Here is a 25,925-nt window from a genome sequence, read left to right on the forward strand (position 1 = left end):
CACGCAACGATTATCGGCCGACCGATCGGCCGACTTTTGTCCAGTGTTGTTTTGTTGGTTGTAATGTGCTCTAGACTGCACACAAATTTTCTCGGCCAAAAACCAACTTCAGAAGTGATGTCATGTGTTGGTTTACTTTCCGTGTGTTTTTTCTTCTCTGAGCATGCCCAGTCTTGCTCATCAGATTTTTGTCTGCCGAAATCTGTACTGACTGACGGAAAATCGGCCGTTGTGGTGATGGCCAACAAAAATTTTATAGCCTGCACACCAGATTTTATTCGGCCGAAAAGTCGGAGTCGGTTGTCGAAAGCATCATACTAACAAGCCGAAAATCGGCCGATGGGACGTTGGCCAAAAATTCACGGCCGACTATCGATGCGTGTGTACGAGGCATTAAAGACTCTGATTTCATCATCCTTGCCTGCTGCCTGGGCGTCGCTCAGTGATGATGCTGCACACCTGACTATATCAATCACCTGATGGGTTGCAGTCCTTGCTCTTGCATATGTGCTCCAAGGTGCATCTCTGCTAGCAGTCTCTGTTCTCCATGTTCCTCTGTGTACGACCTGACTGGGCTGACGACTCTCCTGGCTCTCGACCCTGCATCAGCAGAAGATCTTGCATCGGCAGACGACCCGACTTCGGTAGACTACTAGCTTATGGACTCGACACCGGCTTGGATGATTACTCACTTCTGGACTTGACCCTGGCTTGTTCTTGCTCTCACTTCTTCTCTCTTGCTGTGCATTTATTGTGGTTTCCTCCAATAAACTGCTTTATTTTACCTGCATCCCTGGGTGGTCTGGTTTCCTGGCACCCTGAGCACCTTCTTAACTGGGCATCTATTACTGGGCCTTCATTACCGGGCATTCATTACTGGGCCTTCATTACTCTACATCCATTACAGGACCTTCATTACTGGGCCTTCATTACTCTACATCCATTACTGGGCCTTCATTACTGGGCATTTATTACTGGGCCTTCATTACGCTACATCCATTACTGTGCCTTCATTATCGGGCATCCATTACTGGGCCTTAATTATCAGGCCTTCATTACTCGGCATCCATCACTGGGCATCCATTTCTGAGCATCCAATCCTGGGCCTTCATTACTTGGCATCCATTACTGGGCATCCATTACTGGGCCTTCATTACCAGGGATCCATTACTGTGCCTTCATTACTGGGCATCTATTACTGGACCATCATAACCGGGCATCTATTACTGGGCCTTCGTTACTCTACATCCATTACTAGGCCTTTATTACTGGGCATCCATTTCTGAGCATCCATTCCTGGGCCTTCATTACTGGGCATCCATTACTGGGCATCCATTACTGGGCCTTCTTTACTCTCCATCCATTACTGGACCTTCATTATTCTACATCCATCACTGGGCCTCCATTATTATTATTATTATACTGATCACCTGACCTCACCCCTACTGATCACCAGACCTCATCCCTACTGATCACCTGACCTCACCCCTACTGATCACCTGACCTCATCCCTACTGATCACCTGACCTCACCTCTACTGATCACCTGACCTCATCCCTACTGATCACCTGACCTCACCTCTACTGATCACCTGACCTCATCCCTACTGATCACCTGACCTCATCCCTACTGATCACCTGACCTCACCCCTACTGATCACCTGACCTCATCCCTACTGATCACCTGACCTCACCCCTACTGATCACCTGACCTCATCCCTACTGATCACCTGACCTCACCCCTACTGATCACCTGACCTCATCCCTACTGATCACCTGACCTCACCCCTACTGATCACCTGACCTTATCCCTACTGATCACCTGACCTCACCCCTACTGATCACCTGACCTCATCCCTACTGATCACCTGACCTCATCCCTACTGATCACCTGACCTCATCCCTACCGATCACCTGACCTCACCCCTACTGATCACCTGACCTATCCCCTACTGATCACCTGACCTTATCCCTACTGATCACCTGACCTCACCCCTACTGATCACCTGACCTCACCCCTACTGATCACCTGACCTATCCCCTACTGATCACCTGACCTTATCCCTACTGATCACCTGACCTCACCCCTACTGATCACCTGACCTCATCCCTACTGATCACCTGACCTCACCCCTACTGATCACCTGACCTCATCCCTACTGATCACCTGACCTCACCCCTACTTATCACCTGACCTCATCTCTACTGATCACCTGACCTCACCCCTACTGATCACCTGACCTCATCCCTACTGATCACCTGACCTCACCCCTACTGATCACCTGACCTCATCCCTACTGATCACCCGACCTCATCCCTACTGATCACCTTTAGGGTGAATTGGAATGTTGATGGTGAGCCAGGTCTTCTCATCTAACATCAGTACCTGACCTCACAAATGGGCACACAAAACCTTCTAACATCTTGTGAAAAACCTTCTTAGAAGAGTGGAGGATGGTAAGGCCATGAAGGGCCAACACCACACTAGTGGTCATGTTTTCCGAATGAGATGTCCATATGAGTGATCATCAGTTCTCTACACGTTACGTCATTTAGTATATTTATAAAAGTCTCTTCTTACTGCCCATACATGTTAGCATCTACAAAATAAAGGCTCGTGCTACATGTGAGTGCTTCTATAAGCTTTATACAACGATTATTATCATAGAATCCCCAATTATAGACATTACTGATTATAACTAAGCTGATGTTAGGTGAGGCAAGGACAACCACAGCTCCACTCCGGTCCGCTACCAACAATGAAGAGAAATTTGTACTCCTAGGCATTGGTGAGGATGCAACTCTCTCTCTTACATGGTGCTGCACGGGGTAGTAGAACAGCCAATCATCATCTTTGTTACTCAGGGCTTACACAGGGCTATGGACTCTACCCAACCAGAGAGACCCAAAGCCAACGAGGGAATCTCCGTCTCAATCCTGCAAGTGAATTGGCTATGAAGGGAAGATGAGTGGAAGCATTGCTGGGGGAAGCCATCTCACTAAACCTTTTGTTTTGCCCTGCTTAGGACCCCCCCCCCCCATGATCAGTTTTATGGAATGCTCTATGGGAAACAAACACAGATAAGCCTCTCTGGAAAGAGAAATGCATTCTGGGTAGATGTCATACTCTATAGCAGGAGTCTCTAAACTCTCCAAACAATGGGCCAAGTTTACTGTCCTTCACACTTTAGGGGGGCCGTAGTGTGAAATAGTACCCCATCATTGGTGTCAGTGGGAGGAATATAGTCCCATCATTGGGGTCAGTGGGAGGAATAGTGTCCCATCGTTGGTGTCAGTGGGAGGAATAGTGTCCCATCATTGGTGTCAGTGGGGGGGGGGGGGAATAGTGCCCCATCATTTGTATCAGTGGGAGGAATAGTGTCCCATCATTGGTGTCAGTGGGAGGAATAGTGTCCCATCGTTGGTGTCAGTGGGAGGAATAGTGTCCCATCATTGGTGTCAGTGGGGGGGGGGGGGAATAGTGCCCCATCATTTGTATCAGTGGGAGGAATAGTGTCCCATCATTGGTGTCAGTGGGGGGAATAGTGTCCCATCATTGGTGTCAGTGGGAGGTATAGTGTCCCATCATTGGTGTCAGTGGGAGGTATAGTGTCCCATCATTGGTGTCAGTGGGAGGAATAGTGCCCCATCATTGGTGTCAGTGGGAGGAATAGTGTCCCATCATTGGTGTCAGTGGGAGGTATAGTGTCCCATCATTGGTGTCAGTGGGGGAATAGTGCCCCATCATTGGTGTCAGTGGGAGGAATAGTGTCCCATCATTGGTGTCAGTGGGAGGAATAGTGCCCCATCATTGGTGTCAGTGGGAGGAATAGTGCCCCATCATTGGTGTCAGTGGGAGGAATAGTGTCCCATCATTGGTGTCAGTGGGGGGAATAGTGTCCCATCATTGGGGTCAGTGGGAGGAATATAGTCCCATCATTGGGGTCAGTGGGAGGAATAGTGCCCCATCATTGGTGTCAGTGGGGGGGAATAGTGTCCTGTCATTGGTGTCAGTGGGAGGAATAGTGTCCCATCATTGGTGTCAGTGGGAGGAATAGTGTCCCATCATTGGTGTCAGTGAGAGGAATAGTGCCCCATCATTGGTGTCAGTGGGAGGAATAGTGCCCCATCATTGGTGTCAGTGGGAGGAATAGTGCCCCATCATTGGTGTCAGTGGGAGGAATAGTGTCCCATCATTGGTGTCAGTGGGGGGAATAGTGTCCCATCATTGGGGTCAGTGGGAGGAATAGTGTCCCATCATTGGGGTCAGTGGGAGGAATATAGTCCCATCATTGGGGTCAGTGGGAGGAATAGTGCCCCATCATTGGTGTCAGTGGGGGGAATAGTGTCCTGTCATTGGTGTCAGTGGGAGGAATAGTGTCCCATCATTGGTGTCAGTGGGAGGAATAGTGTCCCATCATTGGTGTCAGTGAGAGGAATAGTGTCCCATCATTGGTGTCAGTGGGGGGAATAGTGTCCTGTCATTGGTGTCAGTGGGGGGAATAGTGTCCCATCATTGGTGTCAGTGGGAGGAATAGTGTCCCATCATTGGTGTCAGTGAGAGGAATAGTGTCCCATCATTGGTGTCAGTGGGAGGAATAGTGCCCCATCATTGGTGTCAGTGGGGGGGGAATAGTGTCCCATCATTGGTGTCAGTGAGAGGAATAGTGTCCCATCATTGGTGTCAGTGGGAGGATTAGTGCCCCATCATTGGTGTCAGTGGGGGGGGGATAGTGCCCCATCATTGGTGTCAGTGGGGGGGGAATAGTGCCCCAAGGACCGCTGGGTCACAGTTTGGAGATCACTGCCCTATAGCTAAGCCGGCCTTGCCCTTGGTTTAGATATAGGGGGTCAGAGACTCTCCCTTATGTCAGGAGCAGGAAAGGTAAATCAATGGGACTCTGGAGGGAAAAGATGAATCGGAGTTCCATACTTACAAACTTCGGGATTTCTTTTTTAATTTCTGAAGATTTTTCATCTGTGGATTCCTGAAAAAAAAAAAATATATAGGAGTTTAATATTTTATAGATACAATTAAATATTTTGTAGACATTATTGTCAGGTTTCTCTGTCTGTGATCCTTATGGGGAGATTTCCTCCCATTTCCTGTTGGGGTAATCGGCTGCTACACTCAGTAAAAGTCAATGATGTCCCCACCCCCCCATCGCTGAAAAATTTGGCGTTGCACCAATTGGGACAGTGCCGCCATATGTCAAATCGCACTGATGTGAACGGGGGCTAATTGTCAAAGCTTAACCACTTCAGCCCCGGAAGATTTCCCCCATTAACCACTTTAAGACCCCGCCTATTTTTGACGCTTGGTATTTATAAGCTAAAATTAGATTTTTTTTTTGCTAGAAAACTACTTGGAACCCCCAAACATTATATATTTTTTTTTTTAGCAGAGACCCTAGAGAATAAAATGGAGATCGTTGCAATATTTTTTATGACACCGTATTTGCACAGCGGTCTTCCAAATGCAATTTTTTTTTTTTGGAAAAAAATCACTTTTTAAAAAAAATAAGAAAACAGTAAAGTTAGCCCAATTTTTTTCCATAATGCGAAAGAATGTTACACCGAGTAAATAGATACCCAACATGTCATGCTTCAAAATTGCGCACACTCGCGGCGTGGCGACAAACTTTGGTACTTAAAATCCCCATAGGCAACATTTTAAACATTTCTACAGGTTACCAGCTTAAGAGTTACAGAGGAGGTCTAGGGCTCAAATTATTCCTCTCGCTCTAACGATCGTGGCGATACCTCACATGTGTGGTTTGAACAACATTTACATATGTGGGCGGGACTTGCATATGCGTTCGCTTCTGCGCACGAGCTAATGGGGGTGGAGCGCTTTGTTTTATTTATTTATTTTTTTGTACACAGTTTTTAAAAAAAAATAAAAAAATTTGATCATTTTTATTCTTATTACAAGGAATGTCAACATCCCCTGTAATAGAAATAGGCATGACAGGTCCTCTTTATTGTGAGATCCGGGGTCAAAAAAGACCTCACACCTCACACCTCACATCTACACTAAAATGCAAAAAAAAGTTTAAAAAAAAAAAACAAAAAACGTTCCTTTAAACCGGTTGCTAGGAAACAACGTTTGACGTCGCTCCGGTCCTCCAAGACCATAGAGTGGAGTGGGGGGGGGGGGGCCACCTTGCCCTCACTCGACTTCCTGTCTCAGAGGATCCGGGACCGGATTGTTTCCCCCGCTGTCATTTTTTTTTCCTGCTACATATTTTTAGTAAAAAAAAAAAAACGCAATAAGCGTATTTTGATTGGTTTATCCAAAAATGTATGGTGTCCACAAACTAGGGGAAAGATTTATGTAATTTTAATAGTTTTTTTCTTTTTACTAATAATGGCGGCGATCTGCGATTTTTAGCGGGACTGCGACATTGCGGCGGACAGATTGGACCCCTGACTGACATTTTTGACACTTTTGGGGGGACCAGTGACATTACTACAGTAATCAGTGCTATACATATGCACTGTCACTGTACTAATGACACAGGCAGGGAAGGGGTTAACATTGTGGGTGATCAAAGGGTTAAATGTGAGCCTAGGGGAGTGATTCTAACTCGGGGGGGGGCGTGGCTTGTGAAATGATCATAGAGACCTGTGTTCCTATATAGAAGGAGCTTTGTGATCATTCCAGGGAGAAGAACGGTCAGCTGTGATTACATCCGACCGTCCTTCTCTCTCAGCGGGGAACGATTGTGGGTGTCAGGCAGCAATCGGAGCCACCGGCCCTGTGCATCAGAGTCCCCGCCAGTGCGTGGGGGCGGGACCGCGCCGGCGGCAGCACGTGCTTGCCCCTTAGCTCGCCCCCTAGACATGGGTTCGCACAGGAGAGCCGCACTGCCGCAGTAAATAGGCGGGGGCGGTCAGGAACCGGTTAATCGGCACAAATCGGAAATCGGTTTTGACGTTTTTGAGCCGAAAAAAAACGAAGGAGAAGTTTGGAAATTTTCTGCCGAACGATCGATCATTTGAAAGGTTAATTTGTTTCTTGTCCAAACTCTTTGCACTCGGTATTTGTGAAAAAAACGAACAACAAAAAACGGATTGATTTCTGTCCATGGAAGGATTTATCGGTCATTACACGATGGGACGATGTAGCGGAAGACAAATTGGCCTAAAATGTTAAAAAAATTTAGATTTTTACATTTTTCTTTTTATTGGGAATGTTATATAACAGAATGTGAAAAATATTGGTTTTTTTTTTCAGAATTGTCGCTGTTTTTTTGCTTTATAGCGCAAACAATAAAAATCGCAGAGGTGATCAAATACCAGCAAAAGAAAGCTCTGTTTGTGGGAAGAAAAGGACATAGATTTTATTTGGGTACAGCGTTGCATGACCGCGCAATTGTCCGTTACAGTAACGCAGCGCTGAATTGTAAAATATGGCCTGGTCATTAAGGGGGGTAAATCTTCCGGTCCAGAAGTGGTTAACCTTTCAATTTATCGTTCAGGAGGAAATTTCCAAACTTGTCCTTCATTTTTTCGGCTCTAAAACGCGACAACCAATCACCGATCACCGATCACCAATTACCGATTACCAATCACCGATCACCAATTACCGATCACCAATTACCAATCACCGATTACCAATCACCGATCACCAATTACCGATCACCAATTACCGATTACCAATCACCGATCACCAATTACTGATTACCGATTACCGATCACCAATCACCAATTACCGATTACCAATCACCGATCACCAATTACCGATTACCAATCACCGATCACCAATTACCGATTACCAATCACCAATTACCGATTACCAATCACCGATCACCAATTACCGATCACCAATTACCGATTACCAATCACCAATTACCGATTACCAATCACCGATCACCAATTACCGATCACCAATTACCGATTACCAATCACCGATCACCAATTACCGATTACCAATCACCGATCACCAATTACCGATTACCAATCACCGATCACCAATTACCGATCACCAATTACCGATTACCAATCACCAATTACCGATTACCAATCACCGATTACCAATCACCGATCACCAATTACCGATCACCGATTACCGATCACCGATTACCGATCACCGATCACCAATTACCGATTACCAATCACCGATCACCAATTACCGATTACCGATCACCGATCACCAATTACCGATCACCGATCACCGATTACCGATTACCAATTACCAATTACCGATTACCAATCACCGATTACCAATCACCGATCACCAATTACCGATCACCGATTACCGATCACCGATTACCGATCACCGATCACCGATCACCGATTACCGATCACCGATCACCAATTACCGATTACCAATCACCGATCACCAATTACCGATCACCGATTACCGATCACCAATCACCAATTACCGATTACCAATCACCGATCACCAATCACCGATCACCGATCACCAATCACCAATTACCGATTACCAATCACCGATCACCAATTACCCATCACCAATTACCGATCACCAATTATCGATCACCAATCACCGATCACCGATCGATCACCAATTACCGATTACCAATCACCGATCACCAATTACTGATTACCGATCACCAATCACCAATTACCGATTACCAATCACCGATCACCAATTACCGATTACCAATCACCGATCACCAATTACCGATTACCAATCACCAATTACCGATTACCAATCACCGATCACCAATTACCGATCACCAATTACCGATTACCAATCACCAATTACCGATTACCAATCACCGATCACCAATTACCGATCACCAATTACCGATTACCAATCACCAATTACCGATTACCAATCACCGATCACCAATTACCGATCACCAATTACCGATTACCAATCACCGATCACCAATCACCGATCACCAATTACCGATTACCAATCACCGATCACCAATTACCGATCACCAATTACCGATTACCAATCACCAATTACCGATTACCAATCACCGATTACCAATCACCGATCACCAATTACCGATCACCGATTACCGATCACCGATTACCGATTACCAATCACCGATCACCAATTACCGATCACCGATCACCGATCACCGATTACCGATCACCGATCACCAATTACCGATTACCAATCACCGATCACCAATTACCGATTACCGATTACCGATCACCAATTACCGATCACCGATCACCGATTACCGATCACCGATCACCAATTACCGATTACCAATCACCGATCACCAATTACCGATCACCGATTACCGATCACCAATCACCAATTACCGATTACCAATCACCGATCACCAATCACCGATCACCGATCACCAATCACCAATTACCGATTACCAATCACCGATCACCAATTATCGATCACCAATCACCGATCACCGATTATCGATCACCAATTACTGATCACCAATTACCGATCACCGATTACCGAATACTGATTACCGCCCATTAACTGCCCCAAATACGAAATAAATCTCCAAATGACCGGATTTGGGCTGATTTTTGGAATAGTTTGTGGCCACCATAAATCTCCTCCACTCACAGATTTCCTCCATTCATTTTTCTGATCAGTTTTCTCTGACATTTTCACCCCCTTTGTAGCCAATCAGAGCTCTGAGCTGTAGATTTCATACATTGCACAACATCCCATGATGTCGCTCCTCCTGTCCTCCTGTTTCCAGGTCACTGCATCCGCCGCGCGCCTGCCACACACTCAGCGCACTTTGTACCAAACTTCACCAGAGGAAGAAAACAGGAAACTCGTTTCTGCCGCTTCTCTGGAATTTGTTTTGCAGAAAAACATTTCCAAAGATTAGCGATAAATTCTTCTCTGCTGCGATTCTGTCATTAGAACCGGAGACATCCCATAATAATCCGAGGAAAGTCACAACAAAGTAACAAGCGGATTCATATCAGCCTCCTGTGTATCAGAGCTCAGACTGGGAGAGGGATCAGAGCTCAGACTGGGAGAGGGATCAGAGCTCAGACTGGGAGAGGGATTAGAGCTCAGACTGGGAGAGGGATTAGAGCTCAGACTGGGAGAGGGATCAGAGCTCAGACTGGGAGAGGGATCAGAGCTCAGACTGGGAGAGGGATCAGAGCTCAGACTGGGAGAGGGATCAGAGCTCATACTGGGAGAGGGATCAGAGCTCATACTGGGAGAGGGATCAGAGCTCAGACTGGGAGAGGGATCAGAGCTCAGACTGGGAGAGGCATCAGAGCTCAGACTGGGAGAGGCATCAGAGCTCAGACTGGGAGAAGCATCAGAGCTCAGACTGGGAGAGGCATCAGAGCTCAGACTGGGAGAGGCATCAGAGCTCAGACTGGGAAAAGGATCAGAGCTCAGACTGGGAGAGGGATCAGAGCTCAGACTGGGAGAGGGATCAGAGCTCAGACTGGGAGAAGGATTAGAGCTCAGACTGGGAGAGGGATCAGAGCTCAGACTGGGAGAGGGATCAGAGCTCAGACTGGGAGAGGGATCAGAGCTCAGACTGGGAGAGGGATTAGAGCTCAGACTGGGAGAAGGATCAGAGCTCAGACTGGGAGAGGGATTAGAGCTCAGACTGGGAGAAGGATCAGAGCTCAGACTGGGAGAGGGATCAGAGCTCAGACTGGGAGAAGGATCAGAGCTCAGACTGGGAGAGGGATCAGAGCTCAGACTGGGAGAGGGATCAGAGCTCAGACTGGGAGAGGGATCAGAGCTCAGACTGGGAGAAGGATCAGAGCTCAGACTGGGAGAAGGATCAGAGCTCAGACTGGGAGAGGGATCAGAGCTCAGACTGGGAGAGGCATCAGAGCTCAGACTGGGAGAGGCATCAGAGCTCATACTGGGAGAGGGATTAGAGCTCAGACTGGGAGAAGGATCAGAGCTCAGACTGGGAGAGGGATTAGAGCTCAGACTGGGAGAAGGATCAGAGCTCAGACTGGGAGAGGGATCAGAGCTCAGACTGGGAGAGGGATCAGAGCTCAGACTGGGAGAGGGATCAGAGCTCAGACTGGGAGAGGGATCAGAGCTCAGACTGGGAGAGGGATCAGAGCTCAGACTGGGAGAGGGATCAGAGCTCAGACTGGGAGAGGGATCAGAGCTCAGACTGGGAGAGGGATCAGAGCTCATACTGGGAGAGGGATCAGAGCTCAGACTGGGAGAGGGATCAGAGCTCAGACTGGGAGAGGGATCAGAGCTCAGACTGGGAGAGGGATCAGAGCTCAGACTGGGAGAGGGATCAGAGCTCAGACTGGGAGAGGGATCAGAGCTCAGACTGGGAGAGGGATCAGAGCTCAGACTGGGAGAGGGATCAGAGCTCAGACTGGGAGAGGGATCAGAGCTCAGACTGGGAGAGGGATCAGAGCTCAGACTGGGAGAGGGATCAGAGCTCAGACTGGGAGAGGGATCAGAGCTCAGACTGGGAGAAGGATCAGAGCTCAGACTGGGAGAAGGATCAGAGCTCAGACTGGGAGAGGGATCAGAGCTCAGACTGGGAGAAGGATCAGAGCTCAGACTGGGAGAGGGATCAGAGCTCAGACTGGGAGAGGGATCAGAGCTCAGACTGGGAGAAGGATCAGAGCTCAGACTGGGAGAGGGATCAGAGCTCAGACTGGGAGAGGGATCAGAGCTCAGACTGGGAGAGGCATCAGAGCTCAGACTGGGAGAGGCATCAGAGCTCAGACTGGGAGAAGCATCAGAGCTCAGACTGGGAGAGGCATCAGAGCTCAGACTGGGAGAGGCATCAGAGCTCAGACTGGGAGAAGGATTAGAGCTCAGACTGGGAGAGGGATCAGAGCTCAGACTGGGAGAGGGATCAGAGCTCAGACTGGGAGAAGGATCAGAGCTCAGACTGGGAGAGGGATCAGAGCTCAGACTGGGAGAGGGATCAGAGCTCAGACTGGGAGAGGGATCAGAGCTCAGACTGGGAGAGGGATCAGAGCTCAGACTGGGAGAGGGATCAGAGCTCAGACTGGGAGAAGGATCAGAGCTCAGACTGGGAGAAGGATCAGAGCTCAGACTGGGAGAGGGATCAGAGCTCAGACTGGGAGAGGCATCAGAGCTCAGACTGGGAGAGGCATCAGAGCTCATACTGGGAGAGGGATTAGAGCTCAGACTGGGAGAAGGATCAGAGCTCAGACTGGGAGAGGGATTAGAGCTCAGACTGGGAGAAGGATCAGAGCTCAGACTGGGAGAGGGATCAGAGCTCAGACTGGGAGAGGGATCAGAGCTCAGACTGGGAGAGGGATCAGAGCTCAGACTGGGAGAGGGATCAGAGCTCAGACTGGGAGAGGGATCAGAGCTCAGACTGGGAGAGGGATCAGAGCTCAGACTGGGAGAGGGATCAGAGCTCAGACTGGGAGAGGGATCAGAGCTCATACTGGGAGAGGGATCAGAGCTCAGACTGGGAGAGGGATCAGAGCTCAGACTGGGAGAGGGATCAGAGCTCAGACTGGGAGAGGGATCAGAGCTCAGACTGGGAGAGGGATCAGAGCTCAGACTGGGAGAGGGATCAGAGCTCAGACTGGGAGAGGGATCAGAGCTCAGACTGGGAGAGGGATCAGAGCTCAGACTGGGAGAGGGATCAGAGCTCAGACTGGGAGAGGGATCAGAGCTCAGACTGGGAGAGGGATCAGAGCTCAGACTGGGAGAGGGATCAGAGCTCAGACTGGGAGAAGGATCAGAGCTCAGACTGGGAGAAGGATCAGAGCTCAGACTGGGAGAGGGATCAGAGCTCAGACTGGGAGAAGGATCAGAGCTCAGACTGGGAGAGGGATCAGAGCTCAGACTGGGAGAGGGATCAGAGCTCAGACTGGGAGAGGGATCAGAGCTCAGACTGGGAGAAGGATCAGAGCTCAGACTGGGAGAAGGATCAGAGCTCAGACTGGGAGAGGGATCAGAGCTCAGACTGGGAGAGGCATCAGAGCTCAGACTGGGAGAGGCATCAGAGCTCAGACTGGGAGAAGCATCAGAGCTCAGACTGGGAGAGGCATCAGAGCTCAGACTGGGAGAGGCATCAGAGCTCAGACTGGGAGAGGCATCAGAGCTCATACTGGGAGAGGGATTAGAGCTCAGACTGGGAGAAGGATCAGAGCTCAGACTGGGAGAGGGATTAGAGCTCAGACTGGGAGAAGGATCAGAGCTCAGACTGGGAGAGGGATCAGAGCTCAGACTGGGAGAGGGATCAGAGCTCAGACTGGGAGAGGGATCAGAGCTCAGACTGGGAGAGGGATCAGAGCTCAGACTGGGAGAGGGATCAGAGCTCAGACTGGGAGAGGGATCAGAGCTCAGACTGGGAGAGGGATCAGAGCTCAGACTGGGAGAGGGATCAGAGCTCATACTGGGAGAGGGATCAGAGCTCAGACTGGGAGAGGGATCAGAGCTCAGACTGGGAGAGGGATCAGAGCTCAGACTGGGAGAGGGATCAGAGCTCAGACTGGGAGAGGGATCAGAGCTCAGACTGGGAGAGGGATCAGAGCTCAGACTGGGAGAGGGATCAGAGCTCAGACTGGGAGAGGGATCAGAGCTCAGACTGGGAGAGGGATCAGAGCTCAGACTGGGAGAGGGATCAGAGCTCAGACTGGGAGAGGGATCAGAGCTCAGACTGGGAGAGGGATCAGAGCTCAGACTGGGAGAAGGATCAGAGCTCAGACTGGGAGAAGGATCAGAGCTCAGACTGGGAGAGGGATCAGAGCTCAGACTGGGAGAAGGATCAGAGCTCAGACTGGGAGAGGGATCAGAGCTCAGACTGGGAGAGGGATCAGAGCTCAGACTGGGAGAGGGATCAGAGCTCAGACTGGGAGAAGGATCAGAGCTCAGACTGGGAGAAGGATCAGAGCTCAGACTGGGAGAGGGATCAGAGCTCAGACTGGGAGAAGGATCAGAGCTCAGACTGGGAGAGGGATCAGAGCTCAGACTGGGAGAGGGATCAGAGCTCAGACTGGGAGAGGGATCAGAGCTCAGACTGGGAGAAGGATCAGAGCTCAGACTGGGAGAAGGATCAGAGCTCAGACTGGGAAAAGGATCAGAGCTCAGACTGGGAGAGGGATCAGAGCTCAGACTGGGAGAAGGATCAGAGCTCAGACTGGGAGAAGGATCAGAGCTCAGACTGGGAGAAGGATCAGAGCTCAGACTGGGAGAGGGATCAGAGCTCAGACTGGGAGAGGGATTAGAGCTCAGACTGGGAGAAGGATCAGAGCTCAGACTGGGAGAGGGATTAGAGCTCAGACTGGGAGAGGGATTAGAGCTCAGACTGGGAGAAGGATCAGAGCTCAGACTGGGAGAGGGATTAGAGCTCAGACTGGGAGAAGGATCAGAGCTCAGACTGGGAGAGGGATCAGAGCTCAGACTGGGAGAGGGATCAGAGCTCAGACTGGGAGAGGGATCAGAGCTCAGACTGGGAGAGGGATCAGAGCTCAGACTGGGAGAGGGATCAGAGCTCAGACTGGGAGAAGGATCAGAGCTCAGACTGGGAGAAGGATCAGAGCTCAGACTGGGAGAAGGATCAGAGCTCAGACTGGGAGAGGGATCAGAGCTCAGACTGGGAGAAGGATCAGAGCTCAGACTGGGAGAGGGATCAGAGCTCAGACTGGGAGAGGGATCAGAGCTCAGACTGGGAGAAGGATCAGAGCTCAGACTGGGAGAAGGATCAGAGCTCAGACTGGGAGAAGGATCAGAGCTCAGACTGGGAGAGGGATCAGAGCTCAGACTGGGAGAAGGATCAGAGCTCAGACTGGGAGAGGGATCAGAGCTCAGACTGGGAGAGGGATCAGAGCTCAGACTGGGAGAAGGATCAGAGCTCAGACTGGGAGAGGGATCAGAGCTCAGACTGGGAGAGGGATCAGAGCTCAGACTGGGAGAAGGATCAGAGCTCAGACTGGGAGAAGGATCAGAGCTCAGACTGGGAGAGGGATCAGAGCTCAGACTGGGAGAGGGATCAGAGCTCAGACTGGGAGAGGGATCAGAGCTCAGACTGGGAGAGGGATCAGAGCTCAGACTGGGAGAAGGATCAGAGCTCAGACTGGGAGAAGGATCAGAGCTCAGACTGGGAAAAGGATCAGAGCTCAGACTGGGAGAGGGATCAGAGCTCAGACTGGGAGAAGGATCAGAGCTCAGACTGGGAGAAGGATCAGAGCTCAGACTGGGAGAGGGATCAGAGCTCAGACTGGGAGAGGGATCAGAGCTCAGACTGGGAGAAGGATCAGAGCTCAGACTGGGAGAGGGATTAGAGCTCAGACTGGGAGAAGGATCAGAGCTCAGACTGGGAGAGGGATCAGAGCTCAGACTGGGAGAGGGATCAGAGCTCAGACTGGGAGAAGGATCAGAGCTCAGACTGGGAGAGGGATCAGAGCTCAGACTGGGAGAGGGATTAGAGCTCAGACTGGGAGAGGGATCAGAGCTCAGACTGGGAGAGGGATTAGAGCTCAGACTGGGAGAAGGATCAGAGCTCAGACTGGGAGAGGGATCAGAGCTCAGACTGGGAGAAGGATCAGAGCTCAGACTGGGAGAGGGATCAGAGCTCAGACTGGGAGAGGGATCAGAGCTCAGACTGGGAGAGGGATCAGAGCTCAGACTGGGAGAGGGATCAGAGCTCAGACTGGGAGAAGGATCAGAGCTCAGACTGGGAGAGGGATTAGAGCTCAGACTGGGAGAAGGATCAGAGCTCAGACTGGGAGAGGGATCAGAGCTCAGACTGGGAAAGGGATTAGAGCTCAGACTGGGAGAAGGATCAGAGCTCAGACTGGGAGAGGGATTAGAGCTCAGACTGGGAGAAGGATCAGAGCTCAGACTGGGAGAGGGATCAGAGCTCAGACTGGGAGAAGGATCAGAGCTCAGACTGGGAGAAGGATCAGAGCTCAGACTGGGAGAGGGATCAGAGCTCAGACTGGGAGAGGGATCAGAGCTCAGACTGGGAGAGGGATTAGAGCTCAGACTGGGAGAGGGATCAGAGCTCAGACTGGGAGAGGGATCAGAGCTCAGACTGGGAGAAGGATCAGAGCTCAGACTGGGAGAAGGATCAGAGCTCAGACTGGGAGAGGGATCAGAGCTCAGACTGGGAGAGGGATCAGAGCTCAGACTGGGAGAGGGATCAGAGCTCAGACTGGGAGAGGGATCAGAGCTCAGACTGGGAGAAGGATCAGAGCTCAGACTGGGAGAAGGATCAGAGCTCAGACTGGGAGAAGGATCAGAGCTCAGACTGGGAGAAGGATCAGAGCTCAGACTGGGAGAGGGATCAGAGCTCAGACTGGGAGAGGGATCAGAGCTCAGACTGGGAGAGGGATCAGAGCTCAGACTGGGAGAGGGATCAGAGCTCAGACTGGGAGAAGGATCAGAGCTCAGACTGGGAGAAGGATCAGAGCTCAGACTGGGAGAGGGATCAGAGCTCAGACTGGGAGAAGGATCAGAGCTCAGACTGGGAGAGGGATCAGAGCTCAGACTGGGAGAAGGATCAGAGCTCAGACTGGGAGAAGGATCAGAGCTCAGACTGGGAGAGGGATCAGAGCTCAGACTGGGAAAAGGATCAGAGCTCAGACTGGGAGAGGGATCAGAGCTCAGACTGGGAGAAGGATCAGAGCTCAGACTGGGAGAGGGATCAGAGCTCAGACTGGGAGAAGGATCAGAGCTCAGACTGGGAGAAGGATCAGAGCTCAGACTGGGAGAGGGATCAGAGCTCAGACTGGGAGAAGGATCAGAGCTCAGACTGGGAGAGGGATCAGAGCTCAGACTGGGAGAGGGATCAGAGCTCAGACTGGGAGAAGGATCAGAGCTCAGACTGGGAGAAGGATCAGAGCTCAGACTGGGAGAGGGATCAGAGCTCAGACTGGGAGAAGGATCAGAGCTCAGACTGGGAGAGGGATCAGAGCTCAGACTGGGAGAGGGATCAGAGCTCAGACTGGGAGAAGGATCAGAGCTCAGACTGGGAGAGGGATCAGAGCTCAGACTGGGAGAGGGATCAGAGCTCAGACTGGGAGAAGGATCAGAGCTCAGACTGGGAGAAGGATCAGAGCTCAGACTGGGAGAGGGATCAGAGCTCAGACTGGGAGAGGGATCAGAGCTCAGACTGGGAGAGGGATCAGAGCTCAGACTGGGAGAGGGATCAGAGCTCAGACTGGGAGAAGGATCAGAGCTCAGACTGGGAGAAGGATCAGAGCTCAGACTGGGAAAAGGATCAGAGCTCAGACTGGGAGAGGGATCAGAGCTCAGACTGGGAGAAGGATCAGAGCTCAGACTGGGAGAAGGATCAGAGCTCAGACTGGGAGAAGGATCAGAGCTCAGACTGGGAGAAGGATCAGAGCTCAGACTGGGAGAGGGATCAGAGCTCAGACTGGGAGAGGGATCAGAGCTCAGACTGGGAGAAGGATCAGAGCTCAGACTGGGAGAGGGATCAGAGCTCAGACTGGGAGAAGGATCAGAGCTCAGACTGGGAGAGGGATCAGAGCTCAGACTGGGAGAGGAAGAATAAACGGTGCTCATGTAATAACAAGGTGCGTACTGATAAGAGAGGACAGAGAGAGGAGCTCATCAGTCTGCTGCTTTCCTTCACTGTCCAATCACAGGCTAGGAGGAGGGACGAGACCTGTAAGAGTTTTTTAACTGCAACATAGAAAATAATGTCTCCGTCCCGGCCAGACCGGACATTTCTATAGGGGGAGGACAATGCTTCCTGAGGGCGACATCAAGTCAAGCAAGTGAGAAACATGTCTGGGTTGCTATTTTTGTCCCCCTCAAGATAAGCAGTGATGTCCAAACCTTCAATGGCAGCAACCAATCCAGTATGACCGTCCTCTCCACTCCTCCCGGGACCTCCTGCTCTCTACCTCCCACCACTTCTCCTGAGCCTCTCCCATACTCCGGAACTCTCTACCCCAATCTGTCTATCTCCCTCCTCCAATGCTCATCTCCAGGACTTCTCCTGAGCCTCTCCCATCCTCCGGAACTCTCTACTCCAATCTGTCTATCTCCCTCCTCCAATGCTCATCTCCAGGACTTCTCCCGAGCCTCTCCCATCCTCCGGAACTCTCTACTCCAATCTGTCTATCTCCCTCCTCCAATGCTCATCTCCAGGACTTCTCCCGAGCCTCTCCCATCCTCCGGAAATCTCTACCCCAATCTGTCTATCTCCCTCCTCCAATGCTCATCTCCAGGACTTCTCCCGAGCCTCTCCCATCCTCCGGAAATCTCTACCCCAATCTGTCTATCTCCCTCCTCCAATGCTCATCTCAGGGACTTCTCCCGAGCCTCTCCCATCCTCCGGAACTCTCTACCCCAATCAGTCTATCGCCTACTCTGGATGCCTTTAGACGATCTCTGAAAACTCATCTCTTCAGGGAGGCCCATCCTGCCCTCAGCTAATAAGCGAATCTTCTATTTCTCCTATCATTTCATCCCTCACAGTTACTATCTTTATCTCTACCAGCCCCTCCCTATTAGATAGTAAGCTCCTAGGAGCAGAGCCCTCCTAACCTTCTTCTATTAAAGTGTATTCTTGCTGTATTATTATTGTATATTACCTGATCAGAGGCCGGCTTCTCCTATATATTACCTGATCAGAGACCGGCTTCCCCTATATATTACCTGATCAGAGACCGGCTTCTCCTATATATTACCTGATCAGAGACCGGCTTCCCCTATATATTACCTGATCAGAGACCGGCTTCTCCTATATATTACCTGATCAGAGGCCGACTTCTCCTATATATTACTGATCAGAGGCCGGCTTCTCCTATATATTACTGATCAGAGGCCGACTTCTCCTATATATTACCTGATCAGAGGCCGACTTCTCCTATATATTACCTGATCAGAGACCGGCTTCTCCTATATATTACCTGATCAGAGACCGGCTTCTCCTATATATTACCTGATCAGAGACCGGCTTCTCCTATATATTACCTGATCAGAGGCCGACTTCTCCTATATATTACTGATCAGAGGCCGGCTTCTCCTATATATTACTGATCAGAGGCCGACTTCTCCTATATATTACCTGATTAGAGGCCGACTTCTCCTATATATTACCTGATTAGAGACCGGCTTCTCCTATATATTACCTGATTAGAGGCCGACTTCTCCTATATATTACCTGATTAGAGGCCGACTTCTCCTATATATTACCTGATTAGAGACCGGCTTCTCCTATATATTACTGATCAGAGGCCGGTTTCTCCTATATATTACCTGATCAGAGGCCGGTCTCTCCTATATATTACCTGATCAGAGGCCGGCTTCTCCTATATATTACCTGATCAGAGGCCGACTTCTCCTATATATTACCTGATCAGAGGCCGGCTTCTCCTATATATTACTGATCAGAGGCCGACTTCTCCTATATATTACCTGATTAGAGGCCGACTTCTCCTATATATTACCTGATTAGAGGCCGACTTCTCCTATATATTACCTGATTAGAGACCGGCTTCTCCTATATATTACCTGATTAGAGGCCGACTTCTCCTATATATTACCTGATTAGAGGCCGACTTCTCCTATATATTACCTGATTAGAGACCGGCTTCTCCTATATATTTCCTGATCAGAGGCCGGCTTCTCCTATATATTTCCTGATCAGAGGCCGGCTTCTCCTATATATTACTGATCAGAGGCCGGCTTCTCCTATATATTACCTGATTAGAGACCGGCTTCTCCTATATATTACCTGATCAGAGGCTGACTTCTCCTATATATTACCTGATCAGAGGCCGGCTTCTCCTATATATTACCTGATCAGAGGCCGACTTCTCCTATATATTACCTGATCAGAGGCCGGCTTCTCCTATATATTACCTGATCAGAGGCCGGCTTCTCCTATATATTACCTGATCAGAGGCCGGCTTCTCCTATATATTACCTGATCAGAGACCGGCTTCTCCTATATATTTCCTGATCAGAGGCCGGCTTCTCCTATATATTACCTGATCAGAGGCCGGCTTCTCCTATATATTACCTGATCAGAGACCGGCTTCTCCTATATATTTCCTGATCAGAGGCCGGCTTCTCCTATATATTACCTGATCAGAGACCGGCTTCTCCTATATATTTCCTGATCAGAGGCCGGCTTCTCCTATATATTACTGATCAGAGGCCGGCTTCTCCTATATATTACTGATTAGAGGCCGGCTTCTCCTATATATTACTGATCAGAGGCCGGCTTCTGCTATATATTACTGATCAGAGGCCGGCTTCTCCTATATATTACCTGATTAGAGACCGGCTTCTCCTATATATTACCTGATTAGAGACCGGCTTCTCCTATATATTACCTGATCAGAGGCCGGCTTCTCCTATATATTACCTGATTAGAGGCCGGCTTCTCCTATATATTACCTGATCACAGGCCGGCTTCTCCTATATATTACCTGATCAGAGGCCAGCTTCTCCTATATATTACTGATCAGAGGCCGGCTTCTCCTATATATTACCTGATTAGAGGCCGACTTCTCCTATATATTACCTGATTAGAGGCCGGCTTCTCCTATATATTACCTGATCAGAGGCCGGCTTCTCCTATATATTACCTGATTAGAGGCCGGCTTCTCCTATATATTACCTGATCAGAGGCCGGCTTCTCCTATATATTACCTGATTAGAGGCCGGCTTCTCCTATATATTACCTGATCACAGGCCGGCTTCTCCTATATATTACCTGATCAGAGGCCGGCTTCTCCTATATATTACCTGATTAGAGGCCGGCTTCTCCTATATATTACTGATCAGAGGCCGGCTTCTCCTATATATTACCTGATCAGAGGCCGGTCTCTCCTATATATTACCTGATCAGAGGCCGGCTTCTCCTATATATTACCTGATCAGAGGCCGACTTCTCCTATATATTACTGATCAGAGGCCGGTTTCTCCTATATATTACCTGATCAGAGGCCGGTCTCTCCTATATATTACCTGATCAGAGGCCGGCTTCTCCTATATATTACCTGATCAGAGGCCGACTTCTCCTATATATTACCTGATCAGAGGCCGGCTTCTCCTATATATTACTGATCAGAGGCCGGTTTCTCCTATATATTACCTGATCAGAGGCCGGTCTCTCCTATATATTACCTGATCAGAGGCCGGCTTCTCCTATATATTACCTGATTAGAGGCCGGCTTCTCCTATATATTACCTGATCACAGGCCGGCTTCTCCTATATATTACCTGATCAGAGGCCGGCTTCTCCTATATATTACCTGATTAGAGGCCGGCTTCTCCTATATATTACTGATCAGAGGCCGGCTTCTCGTATATATTACCTGATCAGAGGCCGGTCTCTCCTATATATTACCTGATTAGAGGCCGGCTTCCCCTATATATTACCTGATTAGAGGCCGGCTTCTCCTATATATTACCTGATCAGAGGCCAGCTTCTCCTATATATTACCTGATCAGAGGCCGGCTTCTCCTATATATTACCTGATTAGAGGCCGGCTTCTCCTATATATTACCTGATTAGAGGCCGGCTTCCCCTATATATTACCTGATCAGAGGCCAGCTTCTCCTATATATTACCTGATCAGAGGCCGGCTTCTCCTATATATTACCTGATTAGAGGCCGGCTTCTCCTATATATTACCTGATTAGAGGCCGGCTTCCCCTATATATTACCTGATCACAGGCCGGCTTCTCCTATATATTACCTGATCAGAGGCCAGCTTCTCCTATATATTACTGATCAGAGGCCGGCTTCTCCTATATATTACCTGATTAGAGGCCGACTTCTCCTATATATTACCTGATTAGAGGCCGGCTTCTCCTATATATTACCTGATCAGAGGCCGGCTTCTCCTATATATTACCTGATTAGAGGCCGGCTTCTCCTATATATTACCTGATCAGAGGCCGGCTTCTCCTATATATTACCTGATTAGAGGCCGGCTTCTCCTATATATTACCTGATCACAGGCCGGCTTCTCCTATATATTACCTGATCAGAGGCCGGCTTCTCCTATATATTACCTGATTAGAGGCCGGCTTCTCCTATATATTACTGATCAGAGGCCGGCTTCTCGTATATATTACCTGATCAGAGGCCGACTTCTCCTATATATTACTGATCAGAGGCCGGTTTCTCCTATATATTACCTGATCAGAGGCCGGTCTCTCCTATATATTACCTGATCAGAGGCCGGCTTCTCCTATATATTACCTGATCAGAGGCCGACTTCTCCTATATATTACCTGATCAGAGGCCGGCTTCTCCTATATATTACTGATCAGAGGCCGGTTTCTCCTATATATTACCTGATCAGAGGCCGGTCTCTCCTATATATTACCTGATCAGAGGCCGGCTTCTCCTATATATTACCTGATTAGAGGCCGGCTTCTCCTATATATTACCTGATCACAGGCCGGCTTCTCCTATATATTACCTGATCAGAGGCCGGCTTCTCCTATATATTACCTGATTAGAGGCCGGCTTCTCCTATATATTACTGATCAGAGGCCGGCTTCTCGTATATATTACCTGATCAGAGGCCGACTTCTCCTATCTATTACCTGATCAGAGGCCGGCTTCTTCTATATATTACCTGATCAGAGGCCGGCTTCCCCTATATATTACCTGATCAGAGGCCGGCTTCTCCTATATATTACCTGATCAGAGGCCGACTTCTCCTATCTATTACCTGATCAGAGGCCGGCTTCTTCTATATATTACCTGATCAGAGGCCGACTTCTCCTATATATTACCTGATCAGAGGCCGGCTTCTTCTATATATTACCTGATCAGAGGCCGGCTTCTCCTATATATTACCTGATCAGAGGCCGGCTTCTCCTATATATTACCTGATCAGAGGCCGGCTTCTCCTATATATTACCTGATCAGAGGCCGGCTTCTCCTATATATTACCTGATCAGAGGCTGACTTCTCCTATATATTACCTGATCAGAGGCCGGCTTCTCCTATATATTACCTGATTAGAGGCCGACTTCTCCTATATATTACCTGATCAGAGGCCGGCTTCTCCTATATATTACCTGATTAGAGGCCGGCTTCTCCTATATATTACCTGATCAGAGGCCGGCTTCTCCTATATATTACCTGATCAGAGGCCGGCTTCTCCTATATATTACCTGATCAGAGGCCGGCTTCTCCTATATATTACCTGATTAGAGGCCGGCTTCTCCTATATATTACCTGATCACAGGCCGGCTTCTCCTATATATTACCTGATCAGAGGCCGGCTTCTCCTATATATTACTGATCAGAGGCCGGCTTCTCCTATATATTACCTGATTAGAGGCCGACTTCTCCTATATATTACCTGATTAGAGGCCGGCTTCTCCTATATATTACCTGATCAGAGGCCGGCTTCTCCTATATATTACCTGATTAGAGGCCGGCTTCTCCTATATATTACCTGATCAGAGGCCGGCTTCTCCTATATATTACCTGATTAGAGGCCGGCTTCTCCTATATATTACCTGATCACAGGCCGGCTTCTCCTATATATTACCTGATCAGAGGCCGGCTTCTCCTATATATTACCTGATTAGAGGCCGGCTTCTCCTATATATTACTGATCAGAGGCCGGCTTCTCGTATATATTACCTGATCAGAGGCCGACTTCTCCTATATATTACCTGATCAGAGGCCGGCTTCTCCTATATATTACCTGATCAGAGGCCGACTTCTCCTATATATTACCTGATCAGAGGCCGGCTTCTCCTATATATTACTGATCAGAGGCCGGTTTCTCCTATATATTACCTGATCAGAGGCCGGTCTCTCCTATATATTACCTGATCAGAGGCCGGCTTCTCCTATATATTACCTGATTAGAGGCCGGCTTCTCCTATATATTACCTGATCACAGGCCGGCTTCTCCTATATATTACCTGATCAGAGGCCGGCTTCTCCTATATATTACCTGATTAGAGGCCGGCTTCTCCTATATATTACTGATCAGAGGCCGGCTTCTCGTATATATTACCTGATCAGAGGCCGGTCTCTCCTATATATTACCTGATTAGAGGCCGGCTTCCCCTATATATTACCTGATCAGAGGCCGGCTTCTCCTATATATTACCTGATCAGAGGCCGGCTTCTCCTATATATTACCTGATCAGAGGCCGGCTTCTCCTATATATTACCTGATCAGAGGCCGACTTCTCCTATATATTACTGATCAGAGGCCGGCTTCTTCTATATATTACCTGATTAGAGACCGGCTTCTCCTATATATTACCTGATCAGAGGCCGGCTTCCCCTATATATTACCTGATCAGAGGCCGGCTTCTCCTATATATTACCTGATCAGAGGCCGACTTCTCCTATCTATTACCTGATCAGAGGCCGGCTTCTTCTATATATTACCTGATCAGAGGCCGACTTCTCCTATATATTACCTGATCAGAGGCCGGCTTCTTCTATATATTACCTGATCAGAGGCCGACTTCTCCTATATATTACCTGATCAGAGGCCGGCTTCTTATATATATTACTTGATCAGAGGCCGGCTTCCCCTATATATTACCTGATCAGAGGCCGGCTTCTCCTATATATTACCTGATCAGAGGCCGGCTTCTCCTATATATTACCTGATCAGAGGCCGGCTTCTCCTATATATTACCTGATCAGAGGCTGACTTCTCCTATATATTACCTGATCAGAGGCCGGCTTCTCCTATATATTACTGATCAGAGGCCGGCTTCTCCTATATATTACCTGATCAGAGGCCGGCTTCTCCTATATATTACTGATCAGAGGCCGGCTTCTCCTATATATTACCTGATCAGAGGCCGGCTTCTCCTATATATTACTGATCAGAGGCCGGCTTCTCCTATATATTACCTGATCAGAGGCCGACTTCTCCTATATATTACCTGATTAGAGGCCGGCTTCTCCTATATATTACTGATCAGAGGCCGGCTTCTCCTATATATTACCTGATCAGAGGCCGGCTTCTCCTATATATTACCTGATCAGAGACCGGCTTCTCCTATATATTACTGATCAGAGGCCGGCTTCTCCTATATATTACCTGATCAGAGACCGGCTTCTCCTATATATTACCTGATCAGAGGCCGGCTTCTCCTATATATTACCTGATCAGAGGCCGGCTTCTCCTATATATTACCTGATCAGAGACCGGCTTCTCCTATATATTACCTGATCAGAGACCGGCTTCTCCTATATATTACCTGATCAGAGACCGGCTTCTCCTATATATTACCTGATCAGAGACCGGCTTCTCCTATATATTACTGATCAGAGGCCAGCTTCTCCTATATATTACTGATCAGAGGCCGGCTTCTCCTATATATTACCTGATCAGAGGCCGGCTTCTCCTATATATTACCTGATCAGAGACCGGCTTCTCCTATATATTACCTGATCAGAGGCCGGCTTCTCCTATATATTACCTGATCAGAGGCCGGCTTCTCCTATATATTACCTGATTAGAGGCCGGTCTCTCCTATATATTACCTGATTAGAGGCCGGTTTCTCCTTCTTCTTACTGTTGGATCGGATCAGCCGGTTGAAGAAGTCCATGGTTGCTGGTCGGTCAGGCGGAGGATCCTGGGATGAATTGGAGGTCAGCAGATCTGCAGACAGAAGAAGGAATCTTTAGCTGTAGATGAAGTCACCGCCTATCAATGACGGCTCAGCTGGGAGTTCAGCAGTCGGATTCCCTGCAGCCGATTCACAACAAGCAGAGAGGATTGTGAAAGTTACAAATACAGGAAATGACGGAACTTCACCCCGAAATAAAGTGATGACTGCGGGGGATCAGTGCTGAGGCTGCATGGGGGAGGCTGAGGCTGCATGGGGGAGGCTGAGGCTGCATGGGGGATGTGGAGCACAATCAACAAATTATATTTACATGAGAATGCAGGTGAAAGGCAACGTGTGACTCCGTCATCTGATTTGCATGGATATTCAATGGGCTCCTGTGTTCATACAGGGGGGTCACACGCAGGGGGGTCTGGAGACCAGGGGGGTGCACACACAGGGGGGTCTGGAGACC

General features: G+C 49.1%; 1 protein-coding gene across 1 annotated transcript in view; it reads right to left on the reverse strand.

Annotated features, from left to right (window-relative positions):
* LOC309568734 (putative oxidoreductase YteT) overlaps nt 1-25,471 on the reverse strand; it is a 200,688-nt gene extending 175,217 nt beyond the window's left edge. Inside the window, exons 1-2 of the mRNA XM_082274484.1 lie at nt 25,385-25,471; nt 4,937-4,987 (exon numbers count right to left, since the gene is read on the reverse strand). Coding sequence (XP_082130610.1) covers nt 4,937-4,987; nt 25,385-25,450 — 117 coding nt within the window. The 5' untranslated portion in view covers nt 25,451-25,471. The remainder of the gene's footprint in view (nt 1-4,936; nt 4,988-25,384) is intronic.
* Between the last annotated feature and the right edge of the window lie 454 nt (nt 25,472-25,925).

Source organism: Pelophylax lessonae, assembly GCF_965119305.1.
Source record: "Pelophylax lessonae genome assembly, chromosome: 12".
NCBI classification, from domain to species: Eukaryota; Metazoa; Chordata; class Amphibia; order Anura; family Ranidae; genus Pelophylax; species Pelophylax lessonae.